Consider the following 24,838-nt stretch of genomic DNA (forward strand, 5'->3'; position numbering starts at 1 on the left):
GATGACACCTGAGCACAAGCAACAAAGAAGGTGTCTCACTCTTGGCTTGGGAACGTCAATAGCCTAGGTCCTGGTGAAATCCAGAAAAAATAGGTGGCCTGGGACTGGAGAGGGGGGTAGGAACTTAAGAGGCCCTGAGAAGGTGCCCTGAGCCCTGCCCAGTCAAGCCAGTTTGGGGGATGGGGTGGAACTGAGAACCCCCTCTTTCCATTTAGGAGTCCAAGAATGGAAGGAACCCGCCCTCCCCGTGCTCCCATCTCAGCTAAAGCCAGGGAGGTGGCAAGAGCCCATGTTCCCAGATGGAAGACAGTAGGAGAGCTGCCCAAGCTAGCCTCATGGAATCCTCCTGCTTCAGGACCAATGCCCGAGCTGAAGAGAACCAGCAGAGCTAGAAGAAGGACACCAGGGCGGATGCAAGGCCAACCTGTGGACAGTGGCAGCCGAGATTCTAAGGGATGGACAATACACCAGCTCAGGGAGATGGCAGCTCTGAGGGCCGGGTAGCCCCCATCCACCCATGCACCTGTCCTGGTCCCTCAGTGGGTATTTGGAGGTGGGGTCTTGGGGAGGTTATCAGGTCCTAAAGACAGAGTCCTCAGGATGGAATCGGTGCCCTTATAAGAAGGTGTGAGAGAGCCGGCCTCTCTGTTCACCATGTGAGGACACAGTGAGAAGGTGGCCGTCTGCTCCCCAGGAAGAGAGCCCCCACCACTGTGCAGCACCTTGATCCCCAGCTTTCAGTCTCCAGAACCGTGAGAAATGAATGTTTGCTGTTTAAGCTGCCCAGTCTGCGGTATTTTTGTTAAATTAGTCCCAACAGACTAAGATACTTAGATGCAGCCCCGAAGAAAGGACACAGATGCTGAGCCGGCCGAGGCTCAATTTCTATCTCCCACCCAACCAGGGCAAGAAAAGGAAGTCAATGGGAGGCGGTGAATGACCCTGAGCCACCGCCGTGGGGTGAGCATCCTCTTCCTGAAAGGGTAGGAGCTCAGACGGACCCCAGCTCTGAACCCCCAGCCCACCACCCCTGCTTGTGACCTCGACCGGCTCTCTGACCACCCTGGGCCTCAGTCTCCTCCTTGACAAAGTGGGGTGTTGGGAGGATGAAGTGAGTGAACCACAGAAAGTGCTGGCTCAGAGGAGGCTCTGTGGGTCTCAGCCGTCATCACCGCTTCCAGGGAATAAATGAACGGCAGCCTGTCCGGGTGGGCTCCCCCCACCCCGTCCTCTCTCAGGTGTCTGTGGTTAGTGTGGGCTCCCTCCCAAGGGCAGGGGCCAGTGCACATGAGCTTCCCGGGGCCCAAGTGCTTCTGGGGCTCCCCTGCTTCTCCGCTCTAGCACATGCCCTCCGCAAGCCCGTGAGCGTCCCCCCCACCCCAGCCAGCCGGGCAGCCCTCCCGGGCTCTGAGCCCAATGTCCCCAGCAGGAATTCCATCTGTGTTCTCTGAAACGAGAATCAGCACCCGTAAAACCCACGTCCTGCCCAGCTGCCAGCAGGAGGAGCTGCCACCGCAGCCACCAGGGTCTCTGTGCCCCCAGAGCTCTGCTCGGCTGCCTGGGCCTTGGGTGTTCCCGGCAGGAGCCAACTGGCTGCTGTGTGCATGGCCTGCCTGGGACTCGGCAGCTCAGTCCAGCCCACAGGCCTGCAGCGAAGCACATCGATCCTGTTCCACCCCTTCAGCAGCTCCCCATTCACTGAAGAACCAAATGCAAACACCCCGGCGGGCAGTCAGGTGTCCGTGATCTCTCATCCAGCCTCTCGGAACTCCTCCACTTGGGATCCCTGACTCCAGCCAGCCTGGAGCCCTCTTTGCTTCTCAAACACATCACAGGGTGTTTTTTCCCACTGCCTTTTATCTGCGCACTGAGGATTGGCCTTCCAGCGACAAGAGGGACAGACTCACTGAAGGCCTAGTCTAGTCTGTATGCGCCAGAGCCCGTGCTGCCTCCCACATGCCCCACAGCCCTGCAAGACACCCAACACATCCCCCTTCACATAGGGGTCGCAGCTTCAGCGCACAGAATCCCACGGCCAGGTTCAAATCCCAGCTCCTCTCAGGCAAACGATTTAACACACAAAAAGGTGAGCTAGAAAGCTGCTATAGACGTGTGTCTTTGGGCATGACTTGTAACCCCTTTGAGCCTCAGTTTTCCAGTCTGGAAAGGGGGATAATAATAGCACCTCCCCCGCGGAAGGACTACCTGAGTCAGTTACATAAAGCCCCCACAGTAAGTGATACACGTCAGTGTCCCCTCCTAAGGCCACAGAGCTAGACAGCGGCAGAGCTGAGATTTGAGGCCAGGGCTCCTGGGTGTCAGAACCCGCCCCCTTGGCAACTGCCCACCCGAAGACCAGGTTCCTAACTCGTGGGACATCCCTGCACCAGGTGCTTCATGATCTCCATCTGTCTTCATGTCCATTCTGCCAAGTAGGTCGTAATATTCCCATTTTACAGATGAGCAAACTGAGGCTCAGAGCAATTAAGGTCTTTTCCAAAGACACACACACAGTCTCTGTCTAAGCCCTTCCTTCTTGACACTTGCTATAATTTATGATTATTTCTCTCCTTGACTGCATGCACGTTTTGGCCTGTTTGGTTCACCATTTCTCCCCAACCCCAAGCACCATGCCTGACTTGTGGCAACAGGTGCTCAATAAATATTTGTGGAATAAAATGGCAGAGCCAGGCTTTTGTGGTTTGTGGAGGGATCAGTGAGCCACCCCCCAGATCATGAAAGTGGGGGTGTTCTTGGTGAGCTGAACTGCAAAATAATGCAAAATGGGTCACGGAGGATTCAAAGTCACCTTAAAAGGAGGAAGTAGAAGCTTATGATTGCCCATAGCCTTTCAAAAGGTCTGGGTGGGGAGACACCCTGGCCCCAGGGGAGGCATGCAGAGCACATCCTTCAGGAAACTAACGCATCAGGCTGATGACACCATTAACACTCTCTGTTCTCATTGAATAACCTTCTGACTATAAATATATATTGACTTACAAATGAACAAACGAGTGAATGAACTTGACTTTCTAGATAACTCCACTATAGGGAGAGAATATGCTGATTATTTTTTCATCCATCCAATATTTCATCCTGCACACAGTTCGATCTCTCATGGGAATTTATTAAGTTAGTGTTCAGGTTTATAGCTCAGTCTCTGTGAATTTGGTCAATGTAAGTCAGCCTGTTTAATCCCAGTGAACAAATCGGGTCTAATTTCAGAGCCTGCCAGACCGAGAGCAGCCCTTGGAGGGTGGGGCCCTCACTGCAATGATGCCTTCTCAGCACACAGCCAGCCTCCCTCCCAGGTGACACCTGCCGCATCCAACATCTTCCCTGGAACTCTGCACACAGGGACTGTGCCCGGTCCCTTGACAAGATGCTGACCTCTCTCCCCATCCTTATTCTGCCTCTGAAGAGGCTTGAAACCCTCGGGCAAAGGGATGAGCACTGGACCGGGAGTCTGGGGCTCTGGATTCAAATTCTGGCTCTGAACCAAGTCGCCATGGCCCTGAGCAGGCTCCCTGGCCTCCTGGTGTCCATGTCCGCTGTGTGGCAATTTGGACGAGAGGACATCTAAAACCCTGAAGGCTGTGGGGGAAGGAAGGGACAGGGAGGGTCGGCCTGCAGAGGCGGGGCTGGGAAGGCTGAGGAAGGTGACGCAGGCCTGGGGCTACACTGCCCAAAGCAGGCCCCCCTGAGGGCAGATGGAAAACAGGGCTGGCTGCGTGCACAGCAGCAGTTGCATTTCGCCCTCGCATCATCAGGAGCTGAGCTAGTCTGGTGGGGGCACAGCTGGCTGGTCCCCAGGAATGGGGCTGTGCACCTGAGTACGTATGCGCGCTTGCGTGTGTGTTTGTGCATGTGCGTGTGCGCACGCATGCTCATGGGCAGACTCAGCTGAGCACCTGAGGGTGCTGCATGCACACAGACACCCAGGTACCACTGTTGAGAGCCAGGCGGAGACCCGGGAGCATGTTTACTAGACCTGGGTCAGAACTGGTATCCATCACCATCTGCACTACCTCGTAGCTGTGTGACCTCAAGAGAGACCTCCAACCTCTCTGAGCCTGTTTCCTCCCTCTTCTGTAGACCATTAGGAGAGGAGATGCTCATTCATTTACTTCATTGCTTCATTCATTCAACAAATATTACCTGAGCAGCTTTTCTGTGCCAGGCACTAGGGAGACAGAAATGGATATGAAGCAGCTCTGGTTTCAACAGAGAAACGCTGACAAAACTCCCCTAACAGTAGGGGGCAAATCCCTCGAATGTCCCACGTCAGTCATATCCACGTACAATGAAGGACGGAGGGGCGTGTGGCTAACCCTGTGGCCCGTGGAATTTAGAGCAGACTCCTGGGCAAGGTCACACCCGAACTGTGCCCTGAAGGATGGATGGGAGGGCTACAGGACAGACAAAAAACTCTGCCAGAGGAAGCAGTAAGTGCTAAGGTCCTGAGGCACACGTGAAAGACCCATCTAGTGAAATAAACGCCACGGTGCTTGTCTGATGCTGAATTGACACAGGGCAGGGCAGGCAGGTGGAGGGTAGGTTGCTGAGCTCATAGCCCCAACAGGAAGAGGGCAGGGCTGTCTGTGGGAATCTACCTGTGGGACCCCCGGAGCCAGGAAGGTGGCCGCGTACTCAGCCAGCGCCGCGTCATTCACCATGTTGCTTGCCGTCTCGGAGAGCTGGTGGTTCTCCAGCCCGTGTCTGTGCAGCTCCTGGAGCAGGTGTGTGATCAGGTGGTTCCTCTCCCGACACTTCTGGACCAGGGAAGCCAGCTTAGCCTGAAATGAGTGGGAGGGAAGACACAGTCGGGTGGGTCCACGCATGCAGGACTCCCAGGGGGGCTGGATGACTGAGCTGGGGGGCAGGGCATCGGCTCCCTGCTCTGCATCCCGCAGCCCTGGCTTAGCTCAGCCTCCTCCCTGCAATCCCTCCCTCCACCCGGAAGCTAGAGGCAGCTTTGAAAACAATGGGCCGCACTGCTGCCCACCACCCAGGGGCCCTTCACTGCTGTCTGGATGCCTTCTGGGTGGGTAGGCGGCGTGGGCTTCGGCCAGCTATGAGACAAGCTCCTCTCTAGTCCTCGACTTGCTCATCTGTACCCTGGGCATCATCAGGGCACCAGGACCAAAGGAGATGGTGCAGGCAGAGCATGCACACGGGGCCAGCCCAGCCAGGCCCTCATGCACAAAAGGTCAGACCTGTCCCTGTGCCTCTCCAGCCCGATCACGACCACCCTCCTTCTCACTCCTCTTTTTCCAGACACACTGGTCCACTCCCCAACCCTGGTGCCCCAGAACTTCCTCATCACTCCTTTGTAGCTCATGTCCCAAGCCCAGAAAAGCCTTGCACAGATCCATTCAGAGGCCAGACTGGGCATCGTCTCCCCGGGCAGGCTTCCCTCATGCTCAGGACTTGGGTCTCTCTGTGCCCAGGCTCCTGGCTTCCTTCTGTCCCAGCAGTTAATCTTTGTATCTCTGGGTCTGTCTCCCACATAGCCTGGGGGATCCTCAAGGTCAAGACTGACACTCCCCTGGATCGCCGGCACCATCCCTACGCCGTGGCTGGGCACAGCATGGCCCATGGGAGAGATGTGTTACGTGAGTGATGCGAGTTCGTGACCCTCCCACCATGAAATGACCTCCCACATTTGTGCATGTCTGGAGGGACTGATAGACTCTCGCCATCTCCTGCTCCATCGGAGGAGGTGATGACCCCTTCTTGCCAGAACTCCCTTCTAAGCCCATCCCAGAGGGTCATGGACCTTTGCACATCAGTTTCTAGGCAGTGATGTCTGGGTGCCCAGTACTGCAGGCAGGCAGCACAGGAGGGTGGTCTGACGTGGACGCTGGGGTGCCCCAGGCCCCCTGAATCACATCCTTAAAACATCGGGGCCTCTTCATTCAGTCAGCATCAGCTGAACACCTACTATGTGCAGCTCTCCCAAGAAAGAGGCCATTGTTGATGGTGACAATGACTCCACTGGGCTCTTGGAGAGACAGCGAGGCCAAGGGGAAGGTTGCAGCCTTTGGCATCAGACAGAACTGGGTTAAATCTTGGTTCTGCCACTGAGTAGCTCTGTGTGACTATGGGAAAGGCACTGCAGCTCTCTGAGCCTCAGTTTCCCTATCCATAGAGTAGCGTTTGTGTTCCTGACACGTTCCTGACATGTTGAGAAACTGTGCTATTGAGAAAATATGTCTGGAGTACCTGGCACATGGCAAGCATTCAACAGAGAGTGGCCATCGTCGTTAGAATCCTTACAAAACCTCCCACGCCAGGTTACGAATCACAGTTCCCATCTGCAGATGAGAAAACTGAGCCCCCAGCGGTGAACGCCGCCCCTGGGGAGGGGCTGGATCTTGAACCCAGATCGCTATGGCTCCTCCCTCCAGTCTGACCTCTTCTGCTTAGGCCTTGCCTCGTGTGAATGACGTGGTGCTGATACCGTTTCCCTTTCCATCTTGAGTTTGTAAAGCGCTTTGTCGTGTACAAGGGGTTACGGTCCTCATTTAAGTAAATGGTATATAGCAAATGATGAAAATAATGAAGGAGCAAGAAAGCCTCCCATTTTCAAGAGCTTTACACTTTGTTCTCCATTTTTCCATGGACACCATCCATGGAGGGTCTGAAGAAGCTGTGAGAGCAGCCAAGCAGAGTTACTGTTATTTCAGAGCGAGTGGGATTTGGCAAGTCAGTGGGGTCCCGGGGCTCAACCATGTCCTTCTAACTCCCAGCCGGAGCCCCTCCGAGCCCACCCTGCCCAGAGAGTGGAAAGAAAAAGCAGCCCCGCCAGGTCCACTGCCCAATCCAAGTGTCATATTTGAGGTGACATGTGTCACCTCAACCAAACTACACTTTCAATGAGCACGTTAAACCCTGTGAGCCAGTAATGTCATTTCTGGGAACCTGTCCTCAAGAAATGTCTAGATATGTGGGGAAAACGTTTCTAATAAAAAATGTGCACCATGGTGTTTATGTGCAATAATGCAAAGGAGAGAGGGAGGGAGGGAGAGAGGGAAGGAGAGTGGACAGAGGGATTTGAACACCCGAAAGGGTCTGTACATATGTACATAGCCTTTGACCCAGTAACTGCGGTGCCTCCTGCTTTAGACTGCGGCATGAACAGCAGCTTCAAAGGCTGGTGAAGACAACCCCTATATGGGTTATACTCCCAAGTGGAAAAAGCCAGACACAGACGTACAGGTATAGTAGGACCTCAGACACATGGAAAATATATGGGAAGAAAATACATGCAAATGCTAGATTCAAATAGGGACTTGGGGTGCCACTTGCCCCTTTCCTTCTTCTTTCCAGTGTTTTTACACAATAGAAATGGACTACCTCCTAATGGGAAAAATACTAAGCTCTTTTTTCTTTTGAAAGGGACATTTCATACTGATTTCACACACGTATTACCTTCAGAGGAGTCACAGCCAAATTTGCTTCCTGGTGCTTTTTCTGAAGTGCATCAAGCTGAAAGAGAACCGAGATTTTTGGAAACGTTGAGCCGTGGATTACACAGCTCGGTGCGTCCACAGGCGAGCCATGCTCAGAGAGCTTGGCTCTTATGCCCCTCTTTCCCCACAGGAGCTCTCGGTGGGAACAGGGACCTTTCCCATCAGCTCCTCGGCCGGATCCGAGGAGGAAGGATGCTCTGAGCACTGGAGAATGAGCTCTGCCAGACTGCAGTTGCCAGGGCCAGTTCTGTTGCCTCGTACTTCAGGAGGGAAGCCTTCCCCATTCCCCATGCAGAGGGGCCAGCGTTCTTTGGTGTGGTGTTAAACCTGTAGGTTCCCTAGCCAGACACCCTAACCCCAGCCCAGCCACTCACTAGAACTGTGACCCCGTGCAACTCAAGTCTTCCTCTGCCTCAGCTTTCTCATCTGTAAAGTGGGGTTAGTACTAGTGTCCACCTAACGGTGAGGATTGGATAAGGACCCTGTGAATCGATTCTTGTAAAGTGCTTAGACAAGGCCTGGCATCTGGTCAACATTCGATGAATATACATCATTATTACTCTCTGTGGCAGGCACATGTGTGAAGCCACCTTGGACCTTCCAGCCTAGCCCAGCATCCAGCTGACTACCACCAAGGGATCCCCACTGATGCTTTGCAGAGCAGAATTGCCCAGCCGAGTCCTGCCTAAATTCCTGTTCCACAAAATGAACATTTCTATGCATCTATTTCGGCACACGTTTCTGAATATATTTGAAGAGTAAAAGGCCGGCTCCAAGCAGACTGTCTTCTATTCAAAAGACACACAGTAATAAGCTACAATACCACAGGTATACCACAGGTATAAGTAATAAGCTACAATACCACAGGTATACCACAGGTGTGAATTCTTCTCACTCACTCTCTGATTCCCTCTGTAGTCAGTACAAGAAAGCTAGATAAATAAATGTACTTCTTCCTCTCCCCTTGAACTCTTCTGACCTCTAATGCTATTTTCAACCTTACATACCCATAATCAGAATTCACATGTGTATATACACACACACACACACATACACACATGAAACTATACTATACAAAATGTATTACAGCTTGCTTTTGTCATTTAATATAAAATCGTGGTGTTAATTCCATGTTATTACATACAAACCGATCACATTCTTTTAAAATCTTGCATATTAGTTAATCATGAGGTTGAAACAAAATTTATTTAACCAATTCTTTGTTTATGAAAACGTATATTGTTTCTGTTTTTTTGCTTTACAAACAAGGCTTTAATGAACATTTCTATATTCCTATTTTGGCACACGTTTCTGAATATATTTGAAGGGTAAAATGCCAGCTCCAAGCAGACTGTCCTCTATTTGGAAGGTACACGATAATATTTGCAGGCTTGGGTGAAATCGTCTCTCTACTTCAGTTTAAGAAATAGCATGAATGTGTTTCTGTGAGCTGTGTGTTGGGGCATTTGCAATTAAAAAACAGACGAGAAGAAAGTGAAAAGACAACAGAATGGGAGAAAATTTTGCACACCCTATAGCTAGTAAGGGACTGTATCTAGAATATATAGCAAATTCTTACAACTCAACAACAAAAAAAGAAACGACCCAATCACAAAGTGGACAAAGGATCTGAATAGACATTTCTCCAAAAAAGATATATGAATTGCAAATAAACACATGAAAAGATGCTCAACACTATTAGCCATTAAGGAAATGCAAGTCAAAACCACAGTGAGAATAACCACTTCACACCCACTAGGATGGTTAGCAACAGAAAGACAGACAGTAGCAAATGTGAGAATGTGGAGAAGTTGGGACCTTCATCCATTGTTAGTGGGAATGTAAAATGGAGCTATCAGAGACAGACCTGAAAATAACTTTGATGGAAATGTTTAATAATTATATTACAAGAATTTCATCAGAGAACTGGAAGCTATAAAAAATTAGTCAAATGGAAATTCTAAGACTGCAAAATACAATACCTGAAATGAAGAACTAAAATAATGAGTTTAAGAGCAAATTCGACTCACCTAAAGAGTATTACGTAACTGGAAGATGGATTAGAAAGAAATATCCAAACTGAAGCAGAGAAAGACAAAAAGAATGAAAAGAATAAAAAATAGACTTAAACATATATTGGATAGGGTAAAAAGGTCTAACATGTGTAACTGGAGTTCTATTTTTCACAGGTCAGTGACAGACAGGACAAAAACGTCATCATACCTCCTGTGCTGGTTGAGGGCACAGTGACAAATATACCTTCATTAATTGCCTTGGCTTTGGAGGTAGGTGCCAATACTTTGGAAAGCAAATTTGCAATATGTATTTAGAATGAACACCATTTCTTCTCCTTAAACCAGTAATCCCAGTTCTCTGAACTATTGTATATAAACAATGATATATAAATTAATGGAAATAACTATAGATCCAACAGTAGGGGAAGAGAAATCACATCCACCCCATAGATTACTGCACAGTCCAAAAAATAAGGGACAAAAAGGCTATGAAGCAACATGGACAGTGGACATAAAACTCCATGTACAGTGTATTCGATTATACAAAGAATGCATAAGAAGGAGTCAGAAATCACTCCAAAATGTTGATAGTGTATTTTCACCCATCGCTTTGCCAAAAAAATGTAAAGTGTGATATGATTCAGGGTAACAAGTTGTAGCCAAACAAATACACTCATTTATTTATGGTGGGAGTATACATGATGCAACATTTTGGAGGGTTATTTGCCATTATCGATCAAAGTTAATTATGTACATAGCCTTTGACCCAGTAACTCTTTCACTAGGATGTAGCAGAAACATATCCCAAGACAGATGTATAAAATGTTCGTTTGTAAAGCACAGTAACAGGAACAATTTAGATTTCCGTAAACAAAGAATTGGTTAAGGAAGTTATGGTTTGGTCTCTTGAAAAATAATATGCAAGAGTTTAAAATAATGAAGTTCAGTTTGCATGTATTGATACGGAAATATCACCAAAATTTTTTATTAAATGATAATAGCAAGATGCAGAATGTTTCTTATGGTATGATTTCATATATGTACACACACGTACTGAATGTGGGTAGATAGGGTTAAAATAAAGGAAGTTAGAAGGAGTTGGGGTTGAGGGGGAGAAAGGACTATATTTTTCTGCATTTTTTAAAGGTTGAGATAATTTTAGATTTACATACAGTTTAAAAAAATAATACAGAGAGATCCCTTGTGTACTTTGCCTGGTTTCCTCTAATGGGAACATTGTGCAAAACTATAGACTATTACAACCAGGTATTGATGTGGATACAATCCACCATTCTTTTTTTAAAGGTTTATTTTATTGAAGTATAGTTGATTTACAATGTTGTGTTAATTTCTGCTATACAGCAAAGTGATGCAGAGATATATATATATATGTATATATATATATTATTTTTTTGTATTCTTTTCCATTATGGTTTATCACAGGATATTGAATATAGTTCCCTGAGCTATACAGTAGGACCTTGTTTATCCATCCTATATATAATGGTTTGCATCTGCTAATCCCAATCCACCATTCTTACTCGGATCTCTCCTGTGTACGTTTGTGTGTGTGTGTGTGTGTGTGTGTGTGTGTGTGTGTTCCAAGTTCTGTACAATTTTATCACCTGTGTAGGCTTGTGTCTCCACCACCACAGACAAGATACTGAACCGTTCCAACTCCACAAGGACCTCTCTTGTTGCTCTTTTATATTCACACGCACTTCCTCCTTACAGAGAAAGGACTTTTATTTATGTAACATTTAAAAAACTGTTTGACAAAAAGGAGGACATGTCAAGCCATGGAGGAAATATGCCTTCTGAAAAGAATGAAGTTATATTTGGTTATCTACTTGGAGAAAAAGGTAATCAAATGCCTTCCTCATAATCTATCCCCAAATAAATTGCAGATGGATTTATTAAAAAAAAACTGTTTGATTTTTTAAAAAGCCATACACATGTATTATTATTTTTAGATCTAACAAAGGTTACCTGGATGGAGGGATTACAGGCTGGTTTTTCTTCCCTATACTGCTCTGCACTTTCAAAATCTAATAAATACTTACAAACTGCGGGAAAGGGCCAGTGAGATCTTACCTACTTCTTTTTTCTACTCTCAAAACTTTCCCAAGTGAGGGAACCTTGGTGTTCAGGCGGGAGAGGGAAGCGTGGGCCCAGCCTACCTTGTCCTTGAGCTCGCACCGGAGACGGGCAGCCTCATCCCGAGAAGCCTGCAGCTCCTGGTGTGCAGACCCTCGGTCTCGGAGCTGGCACTGCAGGGTCAGCACTTGGTGACGCAGTTGTCTGACGCACAGCCTGAGGTCCTCCTTGGAAGCCTCAGCTTCAGGGTCCTGGAGCTGTAGAATCACAGATTTGACTGTAATTCTTAGGTAATCTTCCACGTCATTGGCCTTAGCCAACAGACAGTACCCGTTTTCCTTCTTAATTTGTTCTCCTGCTTACAATAAATTCCACAAAATAAAGTAACAGAGATCACTCCAAAAACTATTAGCCAGCATAAACATCATTATTATCCATATATTATCTTAGATTTTCAGTCTTTCTGCTATGCCCTTACCCAGGTGCCCTTACCCTTGAATGGGAGAGTTGGAGAGGGTCTAGGGAATCACAGAATAGCATTCTAGAGTGTTATTTAAAAAAAAATATTTTTTTTCACACATGAAAAATATGTGAAATGGCATGGTATTCCAGAGTCTGTTTTAATAGACATCAGTCACCATTATACTGAAACACAGTATGATGAATGAAATTTAGCGTTCAAGTCCAATTATGAGATGCTTATTACACTAAACCTTCATGTATTTCTATGGAACAGAATATACTGCACTTTCCCCAAACACTCTTCTTAAATCAGTACAAAATAGCCTCTCACCCTTCTTGGGTCAAACACGAGTGGGTTTCATATGAACATCAAATAGGGAATTTCTGGGAGGGCAGAAAGTGAGAAAAAAGGGGCTGATTTATCACCATGGGAAGTGTGGTCAAATGGCAGTGATGCCACTGCCCCCACTGGTTCTGGACTCTAAATTTTTATTTTTTAATAACGTATACATACATATACATAAACATGCATATATATGTATATATGCATATATATATATATACACACACACACACACACACACATACATCCCCACATATTTTTTTCTATATACGTTTATATGCCATAGATATCTTTTGTATTCTGTTTTCCTCCCTTAATACCATGTCATGGTCATTTTTCCATATCATTAAATAATGTCGAAAACCCTGTTGTTAGTATCTATGCAGTATTCTGTGGCATGGTGAACGCTCAGATTATTCTAATATACTGATGCTATAATTGGGGCTGAGATAGAAAGCCTTATCTGACACACCTCTGTTTCTTCCCCTGAGATCATCAGAGGGGAATTTCTATGTCAAGGCCCTGAGCACCATTAAGCTCTTGATTCATGCTACTAAGGTGGCCTTGGGCAAGAGCAGCCCTGCTAATAGTAAACGTTCCAATTGCAATGTGTCCAGGGTCCCAGAAACTCAGAGGTGTCTCAAATGCCTTTGCTCCCGGCCCTGGCAGTCTAGCTTTCATTGAAAGCAGCCACCCCGGGAATGGAAAGCCCACAGAGATCATCTCTTCCACGTGTTCCTGACCTGGGTGTGAGATAGCAGGAGGGGCAGGAGAGAGAGGATGGAAGGGAGACAGAGACAGCAGAGTCAAGGCGACTCGGTGGCCCATCAGGCCTCTCTCGTAAGCAAGGAATACGATAGCAGAATGTGTTGTTTTGTTTTTTTTAGTTAATAGAAATTCACAGATTGTGGGCCTGAGATTCACAGGCTGGGCCCTGTCAAAAACAGATGGGTGCTCCGAATGGTTCCGTAAGATCCAGCTCCAAGATTTGCAAAACGACTTGGCCTTTCCGGGAAGTTTGGTGCCTTTGCTGCCTCTCTCCTCTGCGGTGATTTGGGCTTCATCCCCAGGGTCCTAAGACAGCATCCACAGGACATTATTCTAAAGAGAATAAAAGTGTGGGGTGGAGGCCGGCCCTGCCTGCCACGTGGGACCGCCCCACTCAGCGACCCTTGTGAACGACCCATGACTCACTTGCTCCCTAAGAGACCTCAGAGGCACGTGCTCTAGCCACAGGCTGCACTTGGGCTGGGAGCCCTGGGGAACACGGCCCTCGGGGAGCTCTGTCTGGTGGGGGAGGTTGACGCAGAGATAAGCCACTAGCACAGGGCAGTGGGGAGAAGCCAGGAGGCCGCCGGAGCCCCAGGGAAGCAGTAAATCAAAGGCGTCCACTGCCACCCAGCAGCGTGTGGTGAATGCGTAACAACCACTCTCCAGGGAGGGAGAGGCACACGGATGTGTAGCACGTGCTGATTTCCGTGGTTTAAATACCGTCATGGCCAACTGCAAGCTACCAAAATGGCACCACGGAAAGCAGAGCTGGGGAGAGACGTGCCTGAGTTGCCTCTGCACCGAATCCATCCCGGGGGATTGGGAGGAGATGCCCTAAAATGAGACCTAGATGGTGAGCAGCAGTTCTCAGGAGAAAGCTGGGGTGTGGGAGGGCCGGGTTGAGGAACTAGGAGCGCAGAGACTAGGGAATGTATCTAGCAACGGCTGAAGCTCCCCAGGGGCCAGTTTATAACTCACCAAAAGGAGTTTGGACTTCATACCAAGTGTGACAGGAAGACCCAGAGGGTTTAAGGTTTTTATTTTAAGCAAATAAAAACAAGATCAGGTTTGTAACCTGGGACGAGGGAAACAGGAAGCTTTCTTCACCCTCTGCCTCCTGCCCATCAACAAATCCCATTGATTCTAACTCTAGTTTTTACCTGGACTCCTCTCTTTTTTTTAAAAAAAATTCCTCTATTCTAGCATCATCTCTTGGCAAAAATCCTCTTGACTGTTCTCGCTGTGTCCTCTCTGTGTCTTTACAGCATCAAAGATCACATCATTTTACGACAGAAATTTAATCATGTTGTCCTGCTGAAAACCCTCCAATAGTCTCCCACTGCATTTGGAAGTGATCATAACCAGAGCCTACAAGGCCTCCCGTGATCTTTCTCATGACAACTTTTCCATCCTCATCTCATACCACGCCCCACCCATGCCCACCGTGATCCAGCCACACTGGCTACTTTCTGCTTTTCAGCAAGCTAGGCTCATTCCTGCCTCAGGGGCTGGCCACTTGCTTCTCCCTCTGCCTGGAATGTTCTTCCTTCGCTGCTCCTTTCAAACCTTGAGACTCTCAGTTTGAAATTCACCTTCTCAGAGTTTCAGTTCCCACCAGGTCTTACTAGCTGGGATTTGACAAGATATGAGGGAACTATATAAAAACAATTCTTTGCAGGCATTAAATGGCAGCCAATGCAGGGCTACAATCCCTGAGAAAAAGGATGCACAACAAGGTGAGCTCTACATCGTCCCTGGAACATTTTCCAAACCATGGTTCAGGGAAATAGATCCCATGTTGAGCATGGTGGTCCTGCTAAGTGGAATCAGAGACTGGAGTTCAGGGATGCTATGACAGCTGGGGTTTGTGGGACAAAGCAACAGAGAGAGGTGAGCCACAGAGAAGAAATCCAGACACTGTCCTAGAAATACCCTTGGGTCCTGGGCTGAATCATACGTGGTGCAACATAGTGTAAGACTCTGAGGCCTAGCAGAGAACAGCAGCTGGGAGATCAATTGCTAAAGAGATTTTGGAGGTCACACACTGCTACAAAGATAGCAAAGTTCTGGCGTAGCCGAAGTGGAGAGTCTTTGGTGAATGCTCTGGGAACTCAGTTGATACCACTGAAAGGCCATGTCCTAGAAGCAAGGACCACCCTTGAGGAGTAAAATCAAGCCCTGGTACTGAGGGGGAAACTGAAGTAGACCTGCACAGGAATAATGGTCTGCTGATCATTCAGCTACCTACCGGAGCAAAACTTACAACATGCTTTAGAGGAAGCTAATAAGCAGGAATCTCTACATGTTCCACATAACATCCAACATTTAAAAAAAATTACTAGTCACATGAAGAAACAGAAAAGTGGGCCTTAACCAAGAAATAAAATAGCCAATAGAAACAGACTCAGAGATAATCTAGATATTGGGGTTAGCAGACAAGACCTTCAAAATAACTATGATTGTATTTTTTAACAACATAGGAAAAGACAGACAAAAATGAATGAAAATGTGGAGTATTTCAACAGAGAATCAGAATCTCTTTAAAAAGGATAAAATGGATATGCTACTGCAAAATACAGTAAATGAAATTAAGAACTAATGGATGGGTTTATTAGAAGACAGGACACAGCAGAACTGAACAGCAGAACTTTTAGTGAACTAAAAGACAGGTCAATAGAAAATTCAAACTGATAACACAAAGAGAAAAAAATAGAACAGTTCCAAAAGATGTGGGATAAAGTGAAAAAACAGTCTAGGTTTTTAGGAGAGGAGAGAAAAATAGAAAGGAACAAAATATTTGAAGAACTAATGGCCAAGAATTTTCCAAATCTGATTAAAGATATGACTCCACAGTTTCAAGAGGCTCAGAAAAACCAAGCAGGATAAACATAAATTTCATGTAAGCACATCATAATCTAACTGCCAAAACCCAAAGATGAAAAGCAAATCTTTAAAATAGTCTGAGGTAAAATGACACATTTCTTTCAGGCGAAAAAAGACAAATTATTCCATTTCTGAACAGAAACTGTGGGAGCCAGAAAACAATGAAATGAGATCTTTAAAGTGTCAAAAGAGGGAGACATATCTTCCTATCTAAAATTGTGAATCCAGAGTGAAAAAAATCTTTTAAAAGTGGAGTTGAAAAATTGTTTTCATAAAAAGAAATTTGAGGGGATTCATCACCAGCGAAAAATAACAAAGTTCTTCACGTGGGTGTAAAACAGACCTACACAAGTAGAAGACAGAATGAACAGCACAAGAATGTAGAAAGATATGAATAAACATAAAAGATTATTGAGTGTTTAAAACAACAACAGTAATAGCACTTTGTAAGGTATATATACGTAGAAGTAACATAGTTGACAAAAATAAACAATGAAAAGGATGAAAAGGAATAAATGGAGTAAACTATTAAAAGATTTTTGAATTATTTGAGACATGGTAAAAGTACTAATTTAAAGTAAATTTTAATAATTAATAGCTACAATTTGAAATTTCTAGGGTAACCACTAAAAGAATGACACTAAAATGTGTATCAAAATAAGCTAATAGAGAAGAAAATGGAATAATAGAAAATAGTTTACTAATACCAAAAACAAAGGCAGAAAGAAGGAATAAAAGAAAAGAGAACAGAACAGACAAATAGAAGAAACAGCAAGAAGGTAAACATAGAGCCAATTACACAATTATGTATGTGAAATGTAAATGGACCAAACACTCCAACTAAAAAGCAGAGGATGTCAAACTGAACTAAGTTTAAAAAAAAACCAAAAACAGCCATATGTTGTTTCTAAGAAACATACTTTAAAGATACTGATAGCTTGAAAGCAAAAAGATGGATGGTGTAAAAAATTTATATACCATGAAAATACTAATGAAAAGAAACTGATGTGGTACTTTAATATCAGACAAAGTCAACCTTAGGGCAAGAAATGTGAGAGATAATGACAGATATTTCATCAGGATAAGAGTCAGTTCACCAGGAATACATCATAATCCTATATCCATGCGTATCTAATAAATAGTTTCAAAACATATGAATTAAAACTAACATAACAAAAATAAGAAATAAACAAATGCAAACTCAGAGTTGGAGATTTCAAAAGCCATCTCAGGGCTTCCCTGGTGACACAGTGGTTGAGAGTCCACCTGCCGACGCAGGGGACACGGGTTCGTGCCCCGCTCCGGGAAGATCCCACATGCTGCGGAGCAGCTAGGCCCGTGAGCTATGGCCGCTGAGCCTGTGCGTCCGGAGGCTGTGCTCCACAACAGGAGAGGCCACAACAGTGAGAGGCCCGCGTACCGCAAAAAAAAAAAAGCCATCTTGGTAGATGACAAAACGAATAGACCATACATCAGTAATGATAGTGAAGATTTGATCAGTATAATTAATCTGCTTGGGCTAATTAATACCCAGCAACTGCAGAATATTCATTCTTTGCAAGGGCACATAAAATATTTACCAAAATAGACCATAACATGGTCAATGAAAAAAATCTCAACAAATTTCAAGATTAAAATAATACAGTGGGGCTTCCCTGGTGGCGCAGTGGTTGAGAGTTCTCCTGCCAATGCGGGGGACACGGGTTCATGCCCTGGTCCGGGAAGATCCCACGTGCCGCGGAGCGGCTGGGCCCGTGAGCCATGACCACTGGGCCTGCGCGTCTGGAGCCTGTGCTCCGCAGAGGGAGAGGCCACAACAGTGAGAGGCCCCCATACAGGAAAAAATAATAATAATAAAAATAAAATAATAAAATAATATAGTGTATGTTTTCTGACAACAATGAAATAAAACTAGACATCAATAGCAAAAATATAACTAAAAAATTCTACAGATGCTTGGAAATTCAACAACACACTTCTAGATGACCCATGGGTCAAGGAAGAAATTACAATAGAAATTAAAAGCTAAACTTTGAACTGAACAGACATAAAAAGTACAACTTATCAAAATGTGTGGGTTGTACTTGAAACAGTGCTTAGAGAGAAATGCATAGATTTAAACGCATAAATCACAAAAGAAGAACAGTTGAAAATCAATGATCCAAACTTTCAACACAGGAAGCCTGAAAAAGAACAGCCAATGAAAACAAAAGAAAGTAGAAGAAAGGAAACCATGAAGATATTAGAAGAAACCAATGAAATAAAATACAGACATACAATAAAGAACATCAATAAAACCAAAAATGATCCTGTGAAATGACTGATAAAATTGGAGAGAAAGAGAGAGCGACAGAGACAGAGAGACAGAAACAGAGAGGCAGAGAGATCGGATATGAATATATACAAAGGACTCAACACTAAATATCCTACAGACACATTCAAGACCACTGGAAAAATAAATTTCATCCTAGCAGTCCTGAATGTCGAGTACTGTCCACAGATGAGGAAAACAACTCAGAGAAGTCACGGATGTAGTCAGCACAGACCTGGGTTTGAACCCTGTTTGACTGAGTTCTAAAGCCCACTGCTCTCTCCTTTCAAGACCCAGTATTCAGTGTGATAGAGGTGTTGGCTAAAGCTATGGTGGTAATCAGATTGCAATATAGAAATGTATCAACTCAACACATTGCACATCTTAAACTTACACAGTGTTAGATATCAATTATGTCTCAATATAAATACATAAATACCAAAAAAAAAAGACTCAATGTGCAGAATTATAACTTGAGGTGCTTGAAAAACTCCTTGGTCTGAAAGTGAAAGCTCTAATATTGAAGTGTAAACACCCACTCCATGTCCCACCAGATACCAATTTGAACGGCCTGAGCAGAGGGGCAGACTCGCATTATCTTGTCCAGGGTAAGAATAAAGACTCTGGAGCCTGACTGCCCAGGTAGAGTCTGGGCTCAACCCCTCCTAGCTGTGTGACTCTGGGCAAGTCACTTAAGTTCTCTGTGCCTACGTTTTCTCATCTGGGAAATGGGGGTGGTGACTGTTCCTCCTTCCTAGGGCTGCTGGAGGACACGGTAGTAAAGGGTGTGGTCAGTGCTATAAGTCAGCAAGACGATTAAACAACCATGCAGAGTCAACCTACCCGGGGGCCACTGCATGGGGACTTCAGAGCTCGCCCTTGGTCTGCAGAACACCGTGGTCTTTTGTCGTCCTTCTCCAAATGTGCTTCGTTCACTCCTGCCCCATCGGTGTTTCCTTGCAGGGCACTGGATCCTGCGGCGTTTCCCCAGACCAGTGATGTAGCAGGAGAATCAGCACCGCACCTGGAATTCTCCAGGCCTAAACAAGGTTCCGTCCACACTCCAGCCAGACCCATTTCCTGCTCCGAGGGTGGCCCAGGGCCTCTTGCAGTCAGTTGCCCTGGAAGCTCAGTCACCTGCACCCCCCTTTCTACAGCGTTCACCTGGTCCACCGCCATCATGTTTTTTCCCTGGAGATACTCCTCTGCTCTCACCAAAGGTCCCACATCTGTGCTGCTCCCCCACACGACTTCCCCCTCCAGGACTTGGATCCTTTGTAGAAGGTGTTCATTCTCCCCCCTGAAGGCTTGGATCATGTCTTCTATTCCCAGCACTATATCCTTTATCAGCTCTTTATAACTGACCCCAAGCTCCGAAATCAGTGCACTGAGCTCCCAGTTTTCCAGGGTGATGCACTCCATCACGCCTTTGGATTTTCGGATGCTCGCAGACATGACTTTCCAGAGCTGCCCAAGGTGCCCTTTCAATCTCTCGTTTTCCTCTTCGAGCTCAGAAATTTTGCAGTAACTTTTCCTGTTACAGTCTTCAAGGTCAGAAATGACCTGCACGTACTGGTCCAGCTCCCTCTTTACGTGAGAGATGTCTCCTAACAGCACGCCGTTATCCTGTTTGAGCGCAGATATTTTTTTCACATTTCTCTCCCTCTCTTTTTCCAGGACACGCAGTTTTCTGTGGCATCGTTCCTGATCTACCTGAAGCTTGGCGTTGTCACGTAAAACTTTGCTTCTCTCCGTCTTCAATCCAGAAATGAGCTGACGAAACCTCGTCCTCGCTCTCTCGAGGGCTCTCGGCTGTTGAGAGAGCTGGTTCCGACCCCACTCAGAGGGCCCCTCTGGCGGGCCTGGGCTCAGGTTGACCAAATCCAGCACCGGCCCTGGAAGAACTTCGCCGGTGCCTACGGCCTCATTCTCTCCCCGCTTAACGTCTTCATCAGGCTCCTCGGGGTTTGCTTCCTTGGCATAACAAATATCGAGATCCTGGTTTGCCAAAGCCTGCTGAGGATACGCGTCCTCCTGGCAGCTGTACCATCTCCGAGCAAAGCTCCAGTTCTCTCCTGCCAACGAGGAAGCTTTCCGGCCATGCCCCCCACTCCCAGGCTTCAGGATGGAGAGTTGCTGGAAACAAGCCTCCATCTCCTCTTCAAATTCCTCTATTTTTAACGCAGATCCCTCACGGCCTTTGCTCGGAGCCCGGGGGTGACTGGTAGGTCGGGCCCCCTCGAGCCATAAAGCCAATCCAGGAGACGGTGGCAAACCTCCCTCCTGCAGTAGGAAAAGCATTTCCTTGGCTTCACAGTCCTCGGAGCCAGGCTCCTCCCGGACATCCCTGTGGCCCGGGCTGGACCCGTGGAGATGCGACAATTCCTCCTCCTCTTCCTGTCCTTTGTCCTCAGGGCTTTCCTCTGGGAGAAGCAGAGCATTTCCAGACCACACGCAATCTTCCTCCTTGCCCAGAACTCTCCTGAGGGCTCTGCCCTGCTCTGCAAGGGTTGGAGCACCTGCCGGAGGCGGCCCATTGGTGCCGTGGGCCCTGGAGAAGGCGGCTGTGGGGGCCTCTTCCTCCTCTGATGATGAAAGCCCTCCTCCCCCTTCTCCCCCTTCTCCTCCTTCTTGGGGGCTCCAGACATGCCTTCCCCCCAACCCCCTCCTGCTCAGGGATTCAGGACCCTCCGTTGACACTGAGGCCTCCCCCTGAAGAAGGGGCAGTGGAAGCTCCCGCCTGGGCCCAGGGCAGGAGGTTGCAGCCGGGGGTTCGGAAGCCCCGTGCTCATTCCATACACCCTCTGGGGCCCTGACACCAGCCTCCAGGCTCAGGTTCTCACGGCTTTCCTGACTTGACTGAGCCCTGGCACCGAGGTCGTCCTCCTTCCTGCCGCTGGTCCTCCTCGCCTCCCGCATCTCCAGTCTCCGCCCTGGGGTTCCTCCTCCCTCCTTGCAAGAGTCTTTTAGGTCCTCGGGGCCTCTCCTGGGAAATCGGTGATTTGAAATGCATGGGGACTCCCGGCAGAGGGAGGCATCGTGGCTCCTTGCCGGGCGATGATCCCGGCTGGGGTGTCCTACAGCGGAGGAAGCAGGCGGGGGCCTAGCCTCCAGCACCTGTTGGGCTTGCAGTTCTTCTGGGGAATCTTCCAGGAGCAGCTGCAGGAGTGGCAGGGGAGCCGAGTCCCCAGCCTGCCCCCAGGGAGGGCGTGTGCATGTCTGCATTGGGAGGAAGGACACCTGGGCCAGGGTGGCTGCTAGGTTCTGCTCTGAAATCCAGGCCAGCTCCACCGGGAGGAGTGAGCCGTCCATGTCCTGCCTCGGGGGGCAGCCACAGATGACAAGGAGAGTCTGTTCGCCCAAGCTGGGCTCAGCCGGAGTAAACTAGGGGAGGGAAGAGAAGAGAAGGGGTGAAGCGGCCCCTTCCCCCATAGAGCCTCTCCCCGTCTCTCTGAGCTCATCTCCTCACCCAGCCATACAGGTCTTCCAAACACCCCGGGTCTGTTAGCACTCCAGGGCCTCTGCCCCTGGCCTTCCCTCTGCCCCCCCCCCCGCCGCCCCCTGCCACGGCTCACCCTCTGGTTTCCTTAACATCTCAGCTCAAACGTTACTTCCTCAAAAAGGCCTTGCTGACCACTTCCACCACGGTCTGTCCATTCACCCCCTTTCCCTCGCTCTGTGGCGCCCTCCCCTCACTCACATCATGCAGGATATGTGTGTGTGTAATTGTTTAACTCCTCCCATAGCCCTGCACTGCCCAATACGGTAGCCGCACAGGCCACACGGGGCTCTTCCAATTTAAAGCAATTCAGTGAAAGTTAACACTCAGTTCTGCAGTCACACCAGCCACGTTTCAAGTGCTCAGAAACCACGCGTGGTTCACAGCTCCTACACTGGACCGCACAGGTGCGGAATATTGCCAGCACTGTGGAAGGCTCTAGTGGACAGCACGGTGTAGACCATCTGCCTAGAATAGTCCCGGGCACACAGGAGGTGTTTCATAGATATTTTTGAATATCTTTTTATATTTACTTATTCAATGAGCTTAACCAGAGAGGAGGACTGGCCTGACTCAGAACAAACCCGGGCTGGGCTGAGGCCCGGGAGAGGAAACTTGGCTTCATCCAGGCTCGGTAGGAGCCCTCAGCTCACATGCGACCACGACCCCACTCGCACCTCGCAGCGCTCCCAGCCTCACCACCTTTACCTGGCGGGTCTTCCCACCTGGCCTGCCCTTTCGCTGTCCATCCCTGGTTTCCTGTCTGTCTAACTACTTCCCCAGCTTCTCTGTGAAGCTCTCCCCACCCCAGGGGCTGCTCTGCTCTTTTCCCACTTTGGGTGTGACACAGCACACCACGCAGTGGCTCAGAGCAGGAGGTGAATGAATGAAAGTAGGTGAGCAAGGAAGGCCCCCCTCTTTAGAACCACAGAACCGCATCAGGGCTGGCTGGAGCCAGGCTCCTGACCCGTAGGGCAGAGTGTGGTGCAGAGTGTGGGCTATGGAGACGTGAGGACCCCCGTCCCCTAGAGGGCTGTGAGGCCTTGGGAAATCACGACGTCCTCATATGCAGAAGGGGGGGTGTCATGGCTCCTGCCCCATCGCTGGCGGGGAGGTTTCAATGAGATGAAGTTTGCTACGTGGCAGCTGGCTCTGGGCACACAGCTGGGGCACACAGCCTTCCTGCCCACTCCCCACCCAGGGCTCAAATCTCCCTCTCAATTATTTCCAGAATGTTCTTCCAAACCCCAAGCTTCTTTACCTTCTTCTCCCATCTTCTGCGTGGTGGCCACACTGTGCAGCACACACAGTGGGGCTGGTCAGACCCAGCCGGCACCCCAGGCACGCAGAGAGCCTCTGGCCTCACCTGTCCACGGGCAGATCCTGCGAGGTCTCCTGGGAGCTGGTCCGTGGTCTCCGGGCCTGGGATCAAGACAGCAGTGCTTTGTCCAGCCCCGATGCAGTCCCAGGCGCGGGGCCCCTCGGAGGGCTGGCCTGGGAAATGACAGGACCGGAGAGTTAGGAAGACCCTCCTAGGAGCTTTCCCATGATTGCCACCAGCAGTGCCATCTGCTGTTAGGATGAGACAGCATTTCTCATGACTCAGGGCCTTTGAGCCTCCAGAAGTGGCCTGCTGGCCACCACTGCCTGTCAGGGGAGAAACCGAGGCTCAGGGATGGGGAACAACATCCACTGATAAGCAGCAGAATGGGGTCTGGAAGCCACTCTTCTGGCCACAAAGCCCACGACATCTCCCTGGCCCCACACCGTCATGGTCACACAGGGTCATGATCCCTGGCCCCCAGCCCCTCACGGTCAGCACGTAGACAGGGGAGTTGATGCCCAGGCTTTGCCCAACACGCCCTGACCCCTTCCCCAAGGACAAACCTGACCTCGTTTGACCTGTCAGCTCTGTTCCCCAGGAATGGGAGGGAGGGGAAAGGTCAGCTTTGCTGGTCAACAGCCCCGCTGGGTATAACTGACCCCCTCATCCTTAAGTTGAATTTCACCTTGGAAAACTACATAAACCACAGACGGCCAGTTGGACACCATGGCTTTGGGGTTCCTTGCGTGCAGTGGCTTTTGCAGCAGGGACCCTGGAAGCTGCCCCCGAGAATATTAGCAGAGATATTGGTTCCCGTTAGGGACAACGTGGGGATAAGGGGGTCCCAGCAACTCCCAGGCTTCCCACTTGTCTCACACCTGAGCTGTCACTGGGGCGAGGGCGGGGAATAGAACAGCTCCCGGTCATGACACGGTCTTCTGCGAAGACAAATCCCCCTGAAGGGGCCCCTGCTGCCCGAGGCTGGCACGTGCGTCGCTGGTTGGCACCTTCTGAGGGCTGAGCCTAAATGTCGGGTTGGGTCTACGTCACAGACCTTGCCGTGGTCATTGTGGACTCTGATCCTGCCTTTCCCAGCTGTGTGGCATCAAGCAAGCAACACTACCTCTCTGAGCCTCAGCTTCCTGACCATAGAGCAGGGATCGCCACCCTGCTGTGTCATCAGGATGTCGTAAGAGAGCTGGCCCATCAGCGGATGTCCGCGCGGGGCCCCCCACGCACCTGCCGAGCCCCTTGGTCCAGGGGCCCCGTCAGGGCCTCGGTTTCCGCAGGCATCCGGAGCCTCCTCCCAGGGCAGGGGCAGCGATTCATCCTGAACACAGCCCAGGGCCTCCTTGAGGAAAAAAACACAAGAAGACAAGACAGCTGTGAGTGCCCCTGGTTGCAAGGGACCCTCCAAGCCTGTCCCAGCCAAGTCCCTCCCAAGGACCCCTGGAGGGAGTCGCATCCCCTCCCCAGGTGAGGACAGCAGAGGGCAGTGGCCTGGCCATAGGGCCCTGGTCCTGCGTTCTCGGTCCTGCCAACCAAACTGCCTCCTGTGAGCACCCAGCATCCACTTAGCAGACAATGGGGAGCTTGTCCATTCAGCCAAGATTTTTCTGGGCCCCCCAAGGTGGCACCAAAGGCTCCAGTCCCCTTTC

At 48.8% G+C, this 24,838-nt stretch overlaps 2 protein-coding genes across 2 annotated transcripts in view; one reads left to right on the forward strand and one right to left on the reverse strand.

The window, feature by feature from the left end:
• EVC (EvC ciliary complex subunit 1) overlaps positions 1-24,838 on the forward strand; it is a 313,725-nt gene that overhangs the window by 236,387 nt on the left and 52,500 nt on the right. The window lies entirely within an intron of this gene.
• C4H4orf50 (chromosome 4 C4orf50 homolog) overlaps positions 1-24,838 on the reverse strand; it is a 49,569-nt gene that overhangs the window by 7,361 nt on the left and 17,370 nt on the right. The window contains exons 4-9 of the mRNA XM_060147058.1: positions 24,420-24,531; positions 23,223-23,350; positions 19,201-21,741; positions 11,671-11,844; positions 7,435-7,491; positions 4,614-4,796 (exon numbers count right to left, since the gene is read on the reverse strand). Coding sequence (XP_060003041.1) covers positions 4,614-4,796; positions 7,435-7,491; positions 11,671-11,844; positions 19,201-21,741; positions 23,223-23,350; positions 24,420-24,531 — 3,195 coding nt within the window. The remainder of the gene's footprint in view (positions 1-4,613; positions 4,797-7,434; positions 7,492-11,670; positions 11,845-19,200; positions 21,742-23,222; positions 23,351-24,419; positions 24,532-24,838) is intronic.

Source organism: Lagenorhynchus albirostris, chromosome 4 (genome assembly GCF_949774975.1).
Source record: "Lagenorhynchus albirostris chromosome 4, mLagAlb1.1, whole genome shotgun sequence".
Lineage (NCBI taxonomy): Eukaryota > Metazoa > Chordata > Mammalia > Artiodactyla > Delphinidae > Lagenorhynchus > Lagenorhynchus albirostris.